This window comes from Vanellus vanellus (assembly GCF_965231255.1).
Source record: "Vanellus vanellus genome assembly, chromosome: 23".
NCBI lineage: Eukaryota > Metazoa > Chordata > Aves > Charadriiformes > Charadriidae > Vanellus > Vanellus vanellus.
The window spans coordinates 5,803,431-5,818,606 of NC_138928.1; the positions used below are offsets into that span (position 1 = coordinate 5,803,431).

General features: G+C 54.4%; 1 protein-coding gene across 1 annotated transcript in view; it reads right to left on the reverse strand.

Annotated features, from left to right (window-relative positions):
* PLXNA2 (plexin A2) overlaps nucleotides 1-15,176 on the reverse strand; it is a gene marked incomplete at its 5' end in the record, with an annotated part of 154,785 nt that overhangs the window by 87,708 nt on the left and 51,901 nt on the right. Inside the window, one exon of the mRNA XM_082494522.1 lies at nucleotides 14,297-14,431. Coding sequence (XP_082350648.1) covers nucleotides 14,297-14,431 — 135 coding nt within the window. The remainder of the gene's footprint in view (nucleotides 1-14,296; nucleotides 14,432-15,176) is intronic.

Here is a 15,176-nt window from a genome sequence, read left to right on the forward strand (position 1 = left end):
GATCTCAAACGCCGACCGCGATATCTCGACTCCACCAATAAATACACACACGCAATGGGGGAGAGGGGAGAACAGCCTACACATAACTGAAGATGGATTTATTCCAGCCTTTGCTATAAGGCTGAAGGCTGGGAAGCCAAATCCCTCTCTCCCAGGGTTTCATTAGCTGGGAATGGCTTTCTAACGAGATTTACACAATCTAGCCTGGAGCCTACACATTGTGCTCTGCACCCAGAGACAATAACAACAGGGAGCTGAGGAGATGCCTTCTTTTTCTCTGGTCACCCATAATTCAGGACTGTTACACTGCTGCCATCAATGTGATTACACAGAGCACAAAAATAAAATAAAAACCTGCCCTTCTATAGCATTAAGTCTCCGATTTCAACTGACCCAAGCCAGGAAAATTTATAGTTATGGGGACCACATTCAGTCCATTAGGAAAGGCTAGGAAATTGCCAGCTGGGATCTAAATGACATCCTCACCTCTCCTCCCACCGGCCGGGAGCCCGGCGGGGGCGAGCAGCACCGCTCCCGTACCGCGCTCCAGCGCCCCATCCCTGCGGACGTCACGGGAGGGGGCCGGGGGGCATTTCAGGGGGCTGACTCTGCCTGTGGGGTGGTGGTGGGTGGAACGGTGTTCCCCAGCCCCGCTGCACCCCTGGAAGGACAGGGAGAGCCCTAAGCCGACCGATCCCTCAGGCACGTCGGTGGATCAAGGTCCTCCGTCGGACGGGATGCAGTTTCTGCTGGAATGGCGCATCCTCTGCTGCGGCGAACCCCCACCCTGACAGAGCCTGAAGCCGGACCCCCCCGTGCCCCGCTGCTGCCTCACTGGGATGCTTCTCCCACAAGCTCCGCACTTCCTCCAGCGTCCTGCTCGGACGAGACGACAGGGACGGCGCCGGGCACCGGCCCCCCCAGCCCGGACCACCCGCGCCCAGAGCAAAGACCTAAAATGGAAAAATCCAGCCTGTCTTTGACGAACAACTGGAGTTTGCACACTCCTCTCGGCAGTCACAGGAATGCTGTTTCTGGCACAGTTTCTCCGACAACGCTGTTCTAGCGTGGTCAGCTCTTTTTGGATGGAAGGCTTTTTAAGCAAATTCTGTTTGTGGGCAGGACCGGCGGCTCGCTCGCACAAAGGCCCAGCCACGCGAGGAGGAGTTCTTTTTTAACACCCATCCTCCCCTCTGATTCCTCCCCCACCAAAAAAAAAAAAAAAAAAAAAAATAGAAGTACTTATCATCATGTTCTTATGGAGATATTAATAGCACCCAAGACAGCGACAGTTGCCTGCCTGTGAGTCACTTCTTAAAGGGATGGGAAAAAGCCTGCAACAACCGCGGCTTGTTAGGAGACAAGGAAAATATCCTTCATGAACTAAATATCCTTATTTTGGCAGATCGGATGGAGGATGCCCACGTGTGTCCAGCGCAGGTGGGTCTGCCAGGGGCTGACTCCGGCACCGAGCCTTTGCCCGGAGAACCATCCCGAGAAGCAGCGGCCGGCAGCAAGCCTTCCTCAGGTTCTACCCTAAATGGCAGTTGACTTTGCCTATTTGGGTTTTGATTTCTATCGTGGCAGCGCTCTGGAGTCCACAGCACTGACCAGGATCGTTAAGCGTGTCACTAACGGAGCAAAGGGCACGTCCCCGCCTCCGACAGTCTTCTGGGTCGTTGTGACCCCGGGCCGCGGCAGCACGGAGCCCACCGACGCTTCCATCCACCTCTGCTGCTCAGAGACCCTCAGCGCTCGGGTCTTGTTTCTGGGCCCCCGTGCTACTCAAACCTTCTTATTCCTCCACTGCTGCTCTGGGATTCCAAACGGGTCTTTTAATTCAATTATTTGAAAAGCATCTCTGATGTCTTGACAACCTAATTTGGTCTCCTCCAGGTCTTTCAGTCCCGCGGGCGGGAGAGCAGCAGGCACCATCCCGCCCGCGTGACGCGCTCGCAACGCAACTCGCTCCAGCTCTCCCAGCACTCAACTCAATTTCTATTTGAAAGGAAACATGAATACTAATTAAACAGCCATAAGGGCACAGAGCAGATAAATATGTGTTGCAAGAGAAACTGGAGAGACACACTCTGAAGTGGAGCCAGGGAGGGAGGAGGCAATGTGTCATTGTTTTTGGTGGCACAACTTCAGAATAGTGCTCATCACTTAAAATACTCCAATAACCGGGCAAACCTGGAGTTAGGTGAGCGTGCTGGATGTCCTTTACTGCCTTCAAACCTTCCTCTTCCTCCAGTGCGACACCCATGGCTGCCCTGACTTCAGTAATACGCATCTCAACAACATTCTGCTCCATCTGAAGGCGGGTAAAGCAGTATTTCCATGCCAGCTTCCAGCACGCTCCGAAACACCCGTGCCAACTCCTCTGCAACTGAGCAGCCCTCTGGGCTGCAGTCTGCCGCCGGGAATAAGGATAACGAGCATCTGCAGCTTCATCTTTTCCTGCCACCTCTTAGATTTAAAAAAAAAAAACCCAAACCCCAACACCAGCAAGTTTTGTCTAACAAAGAAAGGTGGGCAGTCACGGTAGGAAGACTGGATTAAAGAGAGTGGCCCTGTCTCTCTGCTCAGCCCGTTGCAAACACGGCAGAAACCTACCGGTTGAGCCCCTACTCGGGTTAGTTTTAAGCACAAAACACTCTGCCCTGCGCGGTCCGCACAGAGACGGAGCAGCTGAGATCGGAGGCGCTGTTCTGGAGGCACTTGGGCAGGACGGAGCTCCAGGGATGCTCTATAGAACACAGGTACTTCAAGACAGAAATGGCAAAATCCTACTTGAGCTTTGCTTTTTTTGCCATTGAAACCAGCAGTTTGGCCGCGCCGGAGTTCAAGGAGGTTTGGAGGAAAAAGAAAAAAACTTCCCAGCCTGGGAAGAAGAAAAACGCAGACTCTATTAATACTCACAGGTGTAGCCTGGCAGCTGCAACGCACACGCAATCTCATTTGAAACTCGAGGGCTGCCACGACGGATCAACCTATTGCTCAGTCAAGCCTGGAAACACGCCGCCGGCTACGGCCACTTCCAGCTGCTTTGCCGGGACGGGAACACGCTCCCGAGGACCCGGCCAGCTGTGCGGCACCGCGGCCGCCGCTGCAACGGCATCGCCCGCAAGGAGCATCCCCCTATGTGACACGCACTTGGGGATGTACTGGTGAAGGTTAAATGCTTTCAAAGGGACTTTGTGCACTGAAATCACCTGTTTATGAAGATTTATTCCTTTTTAAAGGCATATTTCTAAAAGCCGGTATGACTAACTGCAGCTGGGAAGGCAATGCTCACACTGATGAAGACTTTGTAAACTATTTGTCACTGCAAACCACGGCTGGTGCCTTTTCTTCCTCTATTCACCTCCCTGTGACTACGGAGCACCGAACTGAACAGTGATGAGATGAAGAATGGTCCTTCTCTAAGGGACTAAGGATTTGGGAGGTTTCAGTTCAATCTCTTCCTCTGCCACAGATTTCCTGTGTGACTTAGGATAGGTCACGTAGCTTCTCCATGCTTCAGTTCCTCATCTAAACCGTGATATTGCTGCTCCATCTCATCGGGCTTTGGGGAGGATAAATCTGTTAGCAGATAGCAAAATGTTCACAGGCTGGTGGTGTTTGCTGCAAAGCAGCCGGGAAAATTCGGCAGCTGTGATAAGCGAACAGGCAGGTAGGCGCCGAGGAAAAAGAGAGAGGGAGAACAACAACTCCCCAGGCGAGGAGCACTTTCTAAGCCTGATTACAATAAAAATGATTTATTTTACACCCGCACAGAAACCTTCAGGACCCCACCGATGCTTCCCCTCGCGCAGCCCAGCAAACTCGGCAGGGCGAGCCCGGAGCAGAGCGCTGGGCAGGGCTGGGGCTGCCACCCAGGGGGCTCCCCCCGCCGCCGAGGGGAGCCCAGCGTGTTTAGTCTGCCGGGCGCATTCCTGCGCTGCTAAAATAAATATAAGATTATTAATGGAGCTCCTTTTCCTTCACCAGCATCGGCCAGAAATGCCGGAGTTATCAAGTGGCTCCCGAGGACGGCGCAGGGATGGGCTGGAGGGACCTTTTGGGGCTGAGGGACCTTTTGGGGCTGAGGGACCCTTCGGGGCTGGAGGGGTTTCTTGCTGAGACAGCTCTGGCCAGGGGCTGTGCCGGGTTTGGGGCTCAGGATTTTCGTTTGGGATGCTGACCTTCCCTGCTCTCCGGAAGCGTCCCAGGCCCCTCCGTACCCACGGTCCAACACGCTCTAGAAAAATCTCAACATTTTCACTACAGCAGAGTTTTAACAATTTGCTAAGGAAGGAGGAGGGAAAGTGAGAACAAACCCCACAAACAGTTGGTTTTCTGCTTTCAACCAGCCTTAACTTTTATATTTAGTCCCAGCTTGAAACGCCATTACAGCTGGTTTCCCCTGGGGCATTTCCATCATTTGCAACCTATCTGGAATCTGCAGGAACTTTTTTTCTGAATGCTTCCGAACTTTTCAAATAGTTTGGTGGGAATCTGGTTTTAAAGCTGAATACTTGTTTGTGTTACAGCGGGACTGGCCTAAGCGTCCTACTGGCTTAGTGCACCGAGAGCTTTGGGCTGCGACCCGCACTGCATTTTTTGACCCTGCTCATTTCAAAATTATTATAGGAATCTGTATTTGTAGCTGTATTTCCCCCAACTGATCTGAAATGGAACCAAAAAATACAGACACAGGAAGACAAAACCCAGCCAGTCTGATTTTGCAGAATATTTTAGAGCCTTAAGAGGAAAAAATAGAGAATGGCAGAGGATGCTCAGAGGTTAAGACTCAGGGTGGATCTGAACTCTCCTCAATCCTTCCGTACCTTTGAGCCACAGAATTCAGTCTGGTGCCAATACCGAGCTTCAAGGAGGATCCAGGAGCCACGTGGGGAGAGACGGGGGCTGGAGGGGGCCCTCAGCCACTCCCCATCCCGCCGCGACCACCGGAGAAGGTGCCACACTCTCCCGAGCCTCCCGGGCTGTGAGGAGCACGCGCAGACCCGTGTGCGAGGGCAGCGAGGGCGACATGGGGCCACACGTCCTCCTTCCTCGGGCCTGAGCTCACAGGAGAAAGATGGAGCTGGGCAAGTGCCTGCGCATCAGCTGTGCTGACCTCCTGCAAACGTCATCATAATAAAGCGATACTCTATACCGTATCCCTTTTTCCATTTCACCCTTCACTGGATCATTTTATGCATCTATTCCCATTGCTAATTCAAACTAATTAAAGTATAAAAGAGAATAATTTGTGCGATTTCAGAGCTCCCCTCGCCATATTGTGAGTTATGTTTCTTTTTTGTTAGCGCCCGGTGTGAACAATTCCCCTCCTCACTGGCTCAACAGCCGCCAAACTCATTTGCTCAGAAGACAAACTGCTGCAGCGGGGTCGAAGGGAGAAGGAAGAAAGTTTAAAAAGCTCTGGGAGAGAGAAAGAGGCATCTGAGGTTTGCTTTTAAATTTCAGAGCTGAGCACCCAGTGCGACATTTCAGATTTCTCCTTCAAGCAATTTTCCCTCTTGGGAATACATTTTTCTCTCTCTCTCTCACCACTCCTATGAAGGACAGGAGACCTGTGTCTGTCTGTCCGTCTGAATGTGCAAATCCCGCAGCAAACCCACAGCTCCACACCGCTCCCTGCACCGCTCAGACTCAGCCACGGACATCAGCATCGCCGGCCGGGCTGCCTCACGAGCCTCAGCTTGCTCTCCAGATGGGGGGGGGGGGGCGGTGGCATCAAATCCGGGGGGACAGTAGACCTTCCCGCAGCCATCGAGGATGTCGACTGTCCCCTTACAAACACCCGATGCACTGGTGTGCGGGGGGGGAGTGGGGGGGGTGTGTACGTGCACGCAGGGGAAATTCTGGAAATATTTCAGGACGGTGGTTGCTTGCCTGAAAATTAAACAATAGGTCTGTGGAAGAGGAGGAATTGGAAAGGGAAGCAAACGCCGAAGCAAACACATGGGAACCCCGTGGCTGTGACTGGCGGGGGAAAAAATAGACTAATACAAAGAAAAAACAAAGCAAAACAAACAAACCCTGAAAGCAAACCCAGCAAGCACTTGAAAGACACAAACATATGAGCAATGTCTAAAAAAGAAAAAATATTTCTAAAATAAACATTGAGAAAAAACAAACCCACTGACCCCAAAGCTGAATTTTTACATGGGGGCACTTTTTACCGCTTCTTCCAGGAACATTCACTTTTCTGCTATTCGTTACCTCAAAGGCTTCTGCACTTGACTCCGCACCCTCCGACGCTGGAACGCGTGTTTGTACACGGGTCTCGGCCGGCTGCGGGGCCGCAGGGCCGTGGGGAGCCAGCCCGGACACCGACGCATCAGCCGCAGCGCGGGCAGAGCGCCGCGCGCCCGACCCACGCCGTGCCAGCGCGGCAGGGGAGCGCGGCGGCAGGCGGTCCCACCGCTCAGTTGATGTTAATTAACACATCCTCCTTGTCAGGTAAATATTGTTAACGATCTCAGACAAGTTTTTGGCTGAATTTCTTCATTATTCCTAATTGACTACAGGGAGGAAAGTGAGGAAAAAACCCTGCATCAACTCATGAATTTTAGGAGACGGCAGCACGAGGAGGTGGTGGAGGGAGAGGAAGGCACCGAGCCGGTGCAGACCCCCCCGCGGAGCACAGCCCTCCCTCCGGGGCAGCAGTCCCGCTGCAGCAAGGACCGCGCTGCGCCGGGGGGATGCTCTCCCCGTCCCGCGCTCCCTCCTCCCTCCCCACACCCGGGCTCCCCCTCGCCCCGGCTCACGGCTATTTCATGCCTTTCTGGCAGCGGTGGTGGGGGAACGTGAGTTCCAGGTGTGTTTGTGTACCCCACCGTGCTGGAGCAGCCGGCGGTCCCAGCCAGGCCGGTGACACCGAGGGTGACAGCCAGCCCCCGCCAGGCCACCCGTGCACGGGGCCGACGAGTCCCGCGGCGCCCGCAGGGACTTGCGCTGGCACAGGACAGCCGCGTGGAGCAGCTCACGGGAGGGAGGATTTCGGACACCTCTGGGATTCGGCTGAGCCATTTTCCCTCTCCCAGTGGTTCAAACTTTGCTAAGATTACGTCCAGCTAACTGGCTGTTCAACTAGCAGATAATGTAGTTAAAAATTTAATCAGTTCGTTTTTTCCCTCTTGATGACTCCAGACCCTTTTATCCACATCTCTTGCATTTTTTATTGTGTTTTCTCAGTTCTTTTCAGGACACCTTCAGTATTTACAGCCTCGCTGCTCCAGAATTGATGGACTTCCTTGTTTTTCCTCAGCCCTCACTCCAATTCCAACCGCTTCTAAATCACCCGGGCAGCCCCCGCCTGCCTCCCTCTCAATCAGCATCCACAAAGTTCAGTCCAAAGCGGTTTTCACAGGACTTAAACGTCTCGGGGTCACAGGACAGAGAGCCGCGCCACAAATTATCCCGAGAGACTCGTGTGGATCTGCAGCTCCTGACAGAGGGGCATTTGCAACGCAAATATTTCACAGCCAACGGAGCAGAGTAAAAGACGGTTTCTTTACCTAAAGTCGTGATGATGTATATGGAAGAGGGAGGGGGGAACATCCCCCGGTGGAAAAGCAACAGGTCTGAGGGAGCTGTGGCGGCGCTGCCCTCTCCCTCTGCTCTCCGCGGAGCGAGGGACCAGCGGCACGCGCCCGCGAGATGCTCATAGCCGGGTCAATACTGGTCAGACTGGTCAATGCCCTCAGTGTTGATGCATCGGTAACGATGTCTGGAGCACTGCTCCTCGCTGGGTAAGAGGCAGGGCTGGGATAAAGCCGCTGCAGGCACATAAAACCGCCCCTTCCACCTCCTCCATCCGAATAACCTTCAGCCTCCCCAGCAGCGAGCGCTGCCCTCCTCCCAGCGCCCGGGGCCATCGCTTACATCGCTCTGCCCTCCCCGCCACCCTGCCCTTCTCGCCACGGCCACCCTGCCCTTCTCGCCACGGCCACCCTGCCCTTCTCGCCACGGCGTGAGGGGAATCTTCAGGGGCCGGCATTCATCTTCGCTGCCTCCCACCAAGCGACGGGCGGGAGCGCAGCTCCGCTCAGAACACTCTGCATAAGGGTTCTCTGAACTACACCAACCGGGAATAAAAATGTCACATTGGCCACAAGAAATCGCTTAGGTGCCGTGGCTTAGGTGAGTGCTTGCTTAAAAACAACAAAAAGTCAGCCTGCACCCTCTGAACCCTCCTTGCCTGCCTCTAAGGGGCACGGACGGGCTCAGCATCCCGCACGGCTCAGCTTCACGCATGGCTCAGCTTCACGCACGGCTCAGCATCCCGCACGGCTCAGCATCCTGCACGGCTCAGCATCCCGCACGGCTCAGCACCATGCACGGCTCAGCATCACACACGGCTCAGCATCCCGCACGGCTCAGCATCACGCACGGCTCAGCATCCCGCACGGCTCAGCATCACGCACGGCTCAGCATCCCGCACGGCTCAGCATCCCGCACGGCTCAGCATCCCGCACGTCTCAGCATCACGCACGGCTCAGCATCCCGCACGGCTCAGCATCACACACGGCTCAGCATCCCGCACGGCTCAGCATCACGCACGGCTCAGCATCACGCACGGCTCAGCATCACGCACGGCTCAGCTTCACGCGTGCAGGCAGACCAGCCACGGGGCATTTGGTACCCACTAGAGGAGCACAGGATTCCTCAGTACATCTCAGGCTACAGAGGTCCGTGGCCCTCTGAGCTCTGCTGTGCTAATTGATGTTATCTGCATCTCACTGGGCGATTAGGAGTTATTATTTCTACCACGGGAATGGTGAGGTTCCCAGTCACGGAGCAGGATGCCGCCCAGTTACATACCGTATAAGAACAGAATGAAATCATCCCTCTGTGGCAGAATTAACCACCGAAGTAACTACGGATGAGCTGAGAGCAGCAGTGTTTCTGAGGCAATGAAACGCGCAGGGATTTTGGAGGATGCTTATGGAAGATGAATTTTGCATCTGCGACGTCCTGGCCAGGTCCCTCATTAGGAAGGTGCTGCTTCACCCATCAGGGAGCAGACCCGCATCGCCTGACCTCAGCGCTTCGTCAAACTATTTTACGTGATTAGCGCAAACAAGAGATAGATCATTAGCTGGGGGGAAAAAAAAAGCGTTGGAAAATAAAGGAGGAAAAATATGTGTTCGCAGGGTGTGACTGCAGGGGGGGAAGAGGTAAGGAGGGAGGGGGGTGCCTGCTCGGGGTCCGGCTCCTCCGCACCTCCTGCGCCCATCGCTCCTCCTGCCCTGGGGGCCTCCAGCTCTGCAGTCGGAACGGAACAGAGCTGCTGGGCCGTGTTTCCTTTTACCAGTGCAGGGCTATTCCTTCCGACAAGCTCTGTGACTTTAAATTTCATGTTTATAGCCCTTGATTAGGCGGTGAAATCTTTTGGAGCCGGCCGCGCCTGCCCTGGTGCCTGCCACGCGTTTGATTGAGCCTCCGCTCACTCCCGGATTAAAAATAACAAAATTTGTTCTTCTATCAAAGAGCTGCAAAAATCTTTGGCCCCGATTCCGCTGCTGCTTATATCATCTCCCTGCTAAGTGTGCCCACCATTTCTCACAGGGTCAGCTCGCGCCGGCGGAAGGCGCACGTGGGAGCAAAGTCAAACCTGCGGATGGGAAACCAGTGCGGCGACAGCCCGAACCCGCCCGGAGCCGACACGGCGAGCGAGAAGGGGTCGCAGCCGTGGAGCCATAAAATCCCTCTCCTCCTACAGGGCTTATTTAATTGAAATGCACTGAGCTTTCATACACTAAAAAAACCTACCGTCTCCCTGACGCACAGACAATTAATGCTTCGGGACTAAATTATAAAGCCACTTTACTCAATGCAACCAAGCAGCACTTTTCCTTCAGTCTTTCCCTCTGAAAGCAAGAAATCGGAGGAGCTTTTCTGCACAGGCAGGGGCTGTTGGTGTCGGCTCCATGATGGATCCGCCATTAAAATGGGAAGATTTTTAAACCTGGGGGCTTTCGGTGGCCACAAGACGTTTGTCACCGGTTTTGCCCTGCACTGCCGTTAACCCCTCGCCCGCTGCATGACGGCTGGGGCGTCCCACCCCGGGTGCACCCCCACGTCTGCCCATCTCAGAGAGGTCAGCGGAGCAGCCCACGAGCCCGTCACAGCAGCAACACCTCCGATCCCACTTCAATATTTTACTTTGTGGGTTTTTTTTTCCTGATAGAAGCTGATAATTGAATTTGCCCGTGAAAAACAAGAGGCAGCTCACGCTGGGCGCTGGCTGAGAAGAGCCGGGGCGACAGTCCTCTCGCCACGGCTGTGCCGGACCCCCATTGCCGACCCCTCCGCGGCACCCACGGCTATTTCGGCAGGAGGGGAGGGCGCAGCTCTGCCAACGCTGGCGGCTCCGCTGCCGTTCCCGGCCCGGCCCCCGCCGCAGCCCCGCTGGCGCAGCGCGTCCCCATCCCAGCAGCGCCTCGCGTACCCGCGCCTCGCTCCGCGCCGGGGCAGAAATGGTGTTTGCTCGCTAGGGCGATGCGGAGAAATTAATTTCTGCTTTAAATAGTGTCAGGGTCAGAATTGTTTCTCTTTTGCCATAAGAGCTGTTTGAAACCAGGTGCAGCGGGAAGAACGCCTGTAAAAGCTCCTAATAAGCGCTCTTAAATCATGTGGTTAAAGAACTCGGAATAAGCGGCTGGAAGCAAAGTTTCTTTATCCTTCTCTCCCCCGGACCGGGCTGTGCAACTGTTGCTTCTGTGCTTTGTGGGAGTGAAATCAAATGTCAAATATTCTGCTTTGGAAGAAGTTGGCAATGAAACATGAAAGGCTCACGGGGAGCTCAAAAGGACTGCGGATAAATTGGAGCGCGGCACAGACGGGGCTGGGACAGGCGCCAGGGGGAGCGGGGAAGGACTGTGCCGACAACCACAACTCCACATTTCAGGATGAAGCAAGTACTTTCCCTCATGCGTTTCCGTACAAAGCTGATCCGAGCTGCTGCTAGCCCAGAAGGAAGACGGGTTTCGTACTGCAGCGTTACATCTACTCTGTGCCGGGAAGCATCCTCGCATCTCGGTTTATTCAGCATAATCGGTCCAACGCAGAGCATCGCGTCTCATCGCCGGTCTGTACCTGACACCGCAGCCGCGAGAGCTCAAGACCCGCTACCGATCACTATTGGGGAGCGCACCTTTCTTAGCTGAGTTCCACAAACAAACCCCACGTCTGGAAAGATGTGTTTTGCCATGGGCACATACCCTGTTCCTTTCTCAGCAGACATTCAAAATCCCCGGCTCCGGACAACCCTCCCCAGTACGTTAACATGCACCAGGTCAGGGTTAACAACAGCTGCTCCCTGCGTCGTTTTACTGTGGCAGAATTTCATTTTGTTCCAGATTTCAAGACTTCAGAGGACTTTTTTACTGTGTATTCTCAGTAATTCTGAGGGCGCTTCCCACCATTTACAGCCTCAGCCCTCTGAAGCTGCCGGACCCTTCTCCTTCTCTTGGTACTGACCCTTTTTCAATCCTCAGGCTCCTTCATACGGCACTCGGGAAAAAATATATTCTCCCCTCCACTTTGCTGAACTATCGTATTGCCAGGATAAGGGCAGCGGGGTCACAGGAGCTGACAAAATCCATATGCAACGGCACGGCGGGACTTCTGGACCCAGAGCACGCGTCTCTGCAAGGGCAAAAGGCAAATCCTGCGGTGCGTCCAGCGAGGAAGGAGGGATCGCGTCCCCCCGTGGGCTCCTGGAGTCTCCCCCACGGCCAGAGCTTTGCCTGAGTTGGAAATGGAATTAATGTTCCAGGAATATTTTATTATTTGCTAATTCTCTTCACATCTTTTTGTTTCACAATTAAGCAAATTAGCACTCTGATGAATATTAAGGTGCTCTCGCCTCATAAAAGATGAGTTGGAGGCATTCCCACTGGATTTTCCTCCTAAGGAGAACAGTTCCTCAGCTGTTTGAGACGCGCTGGATCATTTCCTCCCGGGTGAGAGCACACGGCGCACACGGCTCCCGGAGACAATGACCACGACATTAACATTTTAATAAAATAAATTCAATTTCAAAGTTTGCATAGATCCTCGTTAATGCCATCTAACCCATGTCCAAGCCGGAATGGGATCCCAAATTTGTGGTGTTCATGGCAGTGGCTATCCCTGAGCTGCTACAGCAAGCATACGGTGCCTTCTTTAACCACAGGGATTCATTCAGTTAAGTCTTTTAGCAGGAAGAAAACCGCACTCTTCTGAAGCATTTATTCCCTGGCTTTAAATAACTTTATAACCAAGCTAAGTATTGGCCAATTTTTTTTGTTTTCCTACAGGTTAGCCAAACGGCTTTGCTGGCGTTGGGAGGAGCTGTAAGCTCCCCGGCGCGGGGCGAGCTGGTGGGAGAGCTGCTCGCTCTCCACCTCCATCAGCAGATCTTCCAGCACTTACGCTGATACCTTTCCGTAGCATCTCTCGGGGCAGGCGGGAGGGAGGACAGATATTTGCTTACCGGCAGATGGGGAAAGCTGTTAGCGACCAGAGGGTTAACTCAACACAGAACAATTTAATAGCATCCAGACATCTTCAGATGCAACCCTTCTCCTGCCTCCACCACCCACAAGGCACCGGCTCTATTAATCTGAATTACACAGTCGTGAGTAATAGCCAATAAAATGCTCAACAGAGTCAGTGAACCCAGCAGCCCGGCTTAATGGCGGGGACTTCATGTGTTTTCTCGTCTCAGAGAAGAACAGAAGGTCCCGGATTATTTACATTGGGCTACCTCCCCTATGCAACAGACTTCTGCGGACCGTCAGCCATAAATTCCCATCATAATCATTTCGGTTTTGCTTCCTACGGTCTCGTCCCTCTCCGCAGAGCAGGAGTTTGTCCTGCTCAGAAACAGGCTCCGAGGAAGGGCCGTGTGGACAGTAAACGGTGGTGCGTCCCAGAGACACCGGCACAAGGCCGGTCCAGGCTCTCCCGCTGGGATGCCGTGGGACGGCTCAGAGAGACGATGCTCTCGCTTGAGACCTGCCTCGCGGCTGCGCCAGTCTCCAGGGCAGTTTGTGTGATGAGACCGTCGCCAAAGAGATCGCCTCCCGGGAACGAGAGGTTGCCCTTAGTCTGCAGACTTCGGCTGCTCAGGACTGACGTCTGCGAACCGGTCTGCCCTGGTCAAAGCTCTGTGACGTGCGGATGAATTCACACCCCCCCGAGCTATAACCTATACACACACTAACGAATTTTCCTTGTAATACCACGGCATAATATAGGAAAAAACTAATCCCGTTTTTAAAATGAGAAATTATGGTAAAGATTACAGGATTTCTTCCTGATTATACAGACCCAAGAAGGGACATTCGTGATGCCAGGGGTGAGGCTCCCCCAGCAGACCAGCACCCCGCGCGGCGCAGCGGGACAGCGGGCAGGGATGGGGCAGCGGGCAGGGACAGCGGGCAGGGATGGGGCAGCAGGCAGGGACAGCGGGCAGGGATGGGGCAGCGGGCAGGGACAGCGGGCAGGGATGGGGCAGCAGGCAGGGACAGCGGGCAGGGATGGGGCAGCGGGCAGGGATGGGACAGCAGGCAGGGACAGCGGGCAGGGATGGGGCAGCGGGCAGGGACAGCGGGCAGGGATGGGGCAGCGGGCAGGGACGGTGGGCAGGGATGGGGCAGCAGGCAGGGACAGCAGGCAGGGATGGGGCAGCAGGCAGGGATGGGGCAGCAGGCAGGGACAGCGGGCAGGGGTGGCCCAGGGAGGGCACCACCTCTAGGGCGGCAGCAGAAGCGGCACGGCAATGGAAGGCAGAGCGCAGAGTCAGCGTTAACGCTGCCCGCGTGGCACCCGCCCACACCACCCCCGTGCACGGGCATCACTCCCTCCGCAACCAACTTCAAATATACCCGCAAATAAATAAATAAAGGCATCATAAAGGACGCTCAGACAATTCTACGCAAAACGGCAGCCTGCTGGCCTCGCTGCAGGGAGCGAGCCCGTAAGGGCTGTGGCTCGGGACCCCCCTATCGGGGCAGGGAGGGTTCAGAGCCCCAAACCACATCTGCTCCGCAGCAGCTCAGCTCCGTTCCCAACGCCTGCAGACAAGAGCAAGCGGCACAACTCTCTCCCCCGTGTGCTGGTGACAATCTCTGGTCAGAAGCAGATAAAACTGAGCTTCTGCTGAGTCTCCTTCTACCCGTACCCATCTCCGCACCATGGGGCTCAGCACACCACCTCAGCCCCGTGTGCTCCAACTCCACGCTCCTCGTGGAAGGAAGCCACAACCATGGAGGTAGGGAAGCAGATGCCTTACCTGTCGCTCCGACATGACATACAGATACTTCTGATCGATGGAGAAGGCCATGTCTCGAAGGACTGGGCTCCCGTCCTTGAAAACTGTCACCATTTCATACTGAATTCCACCATGGGGAGGACCATCTGCTCGGATCTGGAAGAAGCACAAACAGATTACAGGTGATTTCATAGCAGCCAAATTCCAATTTTATTTCGGGGGTGGGGAGTGAGGGGAGGATGACAAGGTAGCAAAAGGAATCTAAGTCAAAATTTCAGCTCACAACCTGGAGACAGAGCAAAGAGCTGGCAAGCAACACGCACGCACAGAAGGTAAAGCAAAGGCTCCTTCTCCGCTGAGGTTGTGCGATTTCCCCGATCCATGAGAAATAAGAAGAAAGTTTTGTGGTTGCAAGGGGAGCACACAGACTGTCAGCATGCTATGACTGACCGTGGGCATCCAAGAGCAACAAAGACTGTAAACTTTTTAGCTTCTTTCCAAAATAAGCCTGAAAGAAGACCACAAGACTCCACAGGCAGCACAACAAAGCCAAGTTACAGCAGAGATGTTTTCTTTTTCTCCAGACGCATAAAGAATGAGACTCAGACAACCTCCATCACCTCTTGCTGCCACAGAAGCCCCCTACAACACCATCGCTGCCTAAAAATTTGGAGACGCCGCTGCCGTCCCATTCCTTTCAAATCTGCGGGATCCAGCGAGGCGAAGGCAGTCCAGCCCGTAGCGCTGAGCGCGCAGAGAACTCCCGTGGCAGCCAGATGGCTCCTTCAGTTTGACGGGCTCCCGGTATCCATCCACCCCACCAGAAGACAACTCCCCGCTCCTGCAGGAAAACCTGCCCAAGCTGTGACAAATCCCATCCCTGCCAGGAGCGGATGCTGTT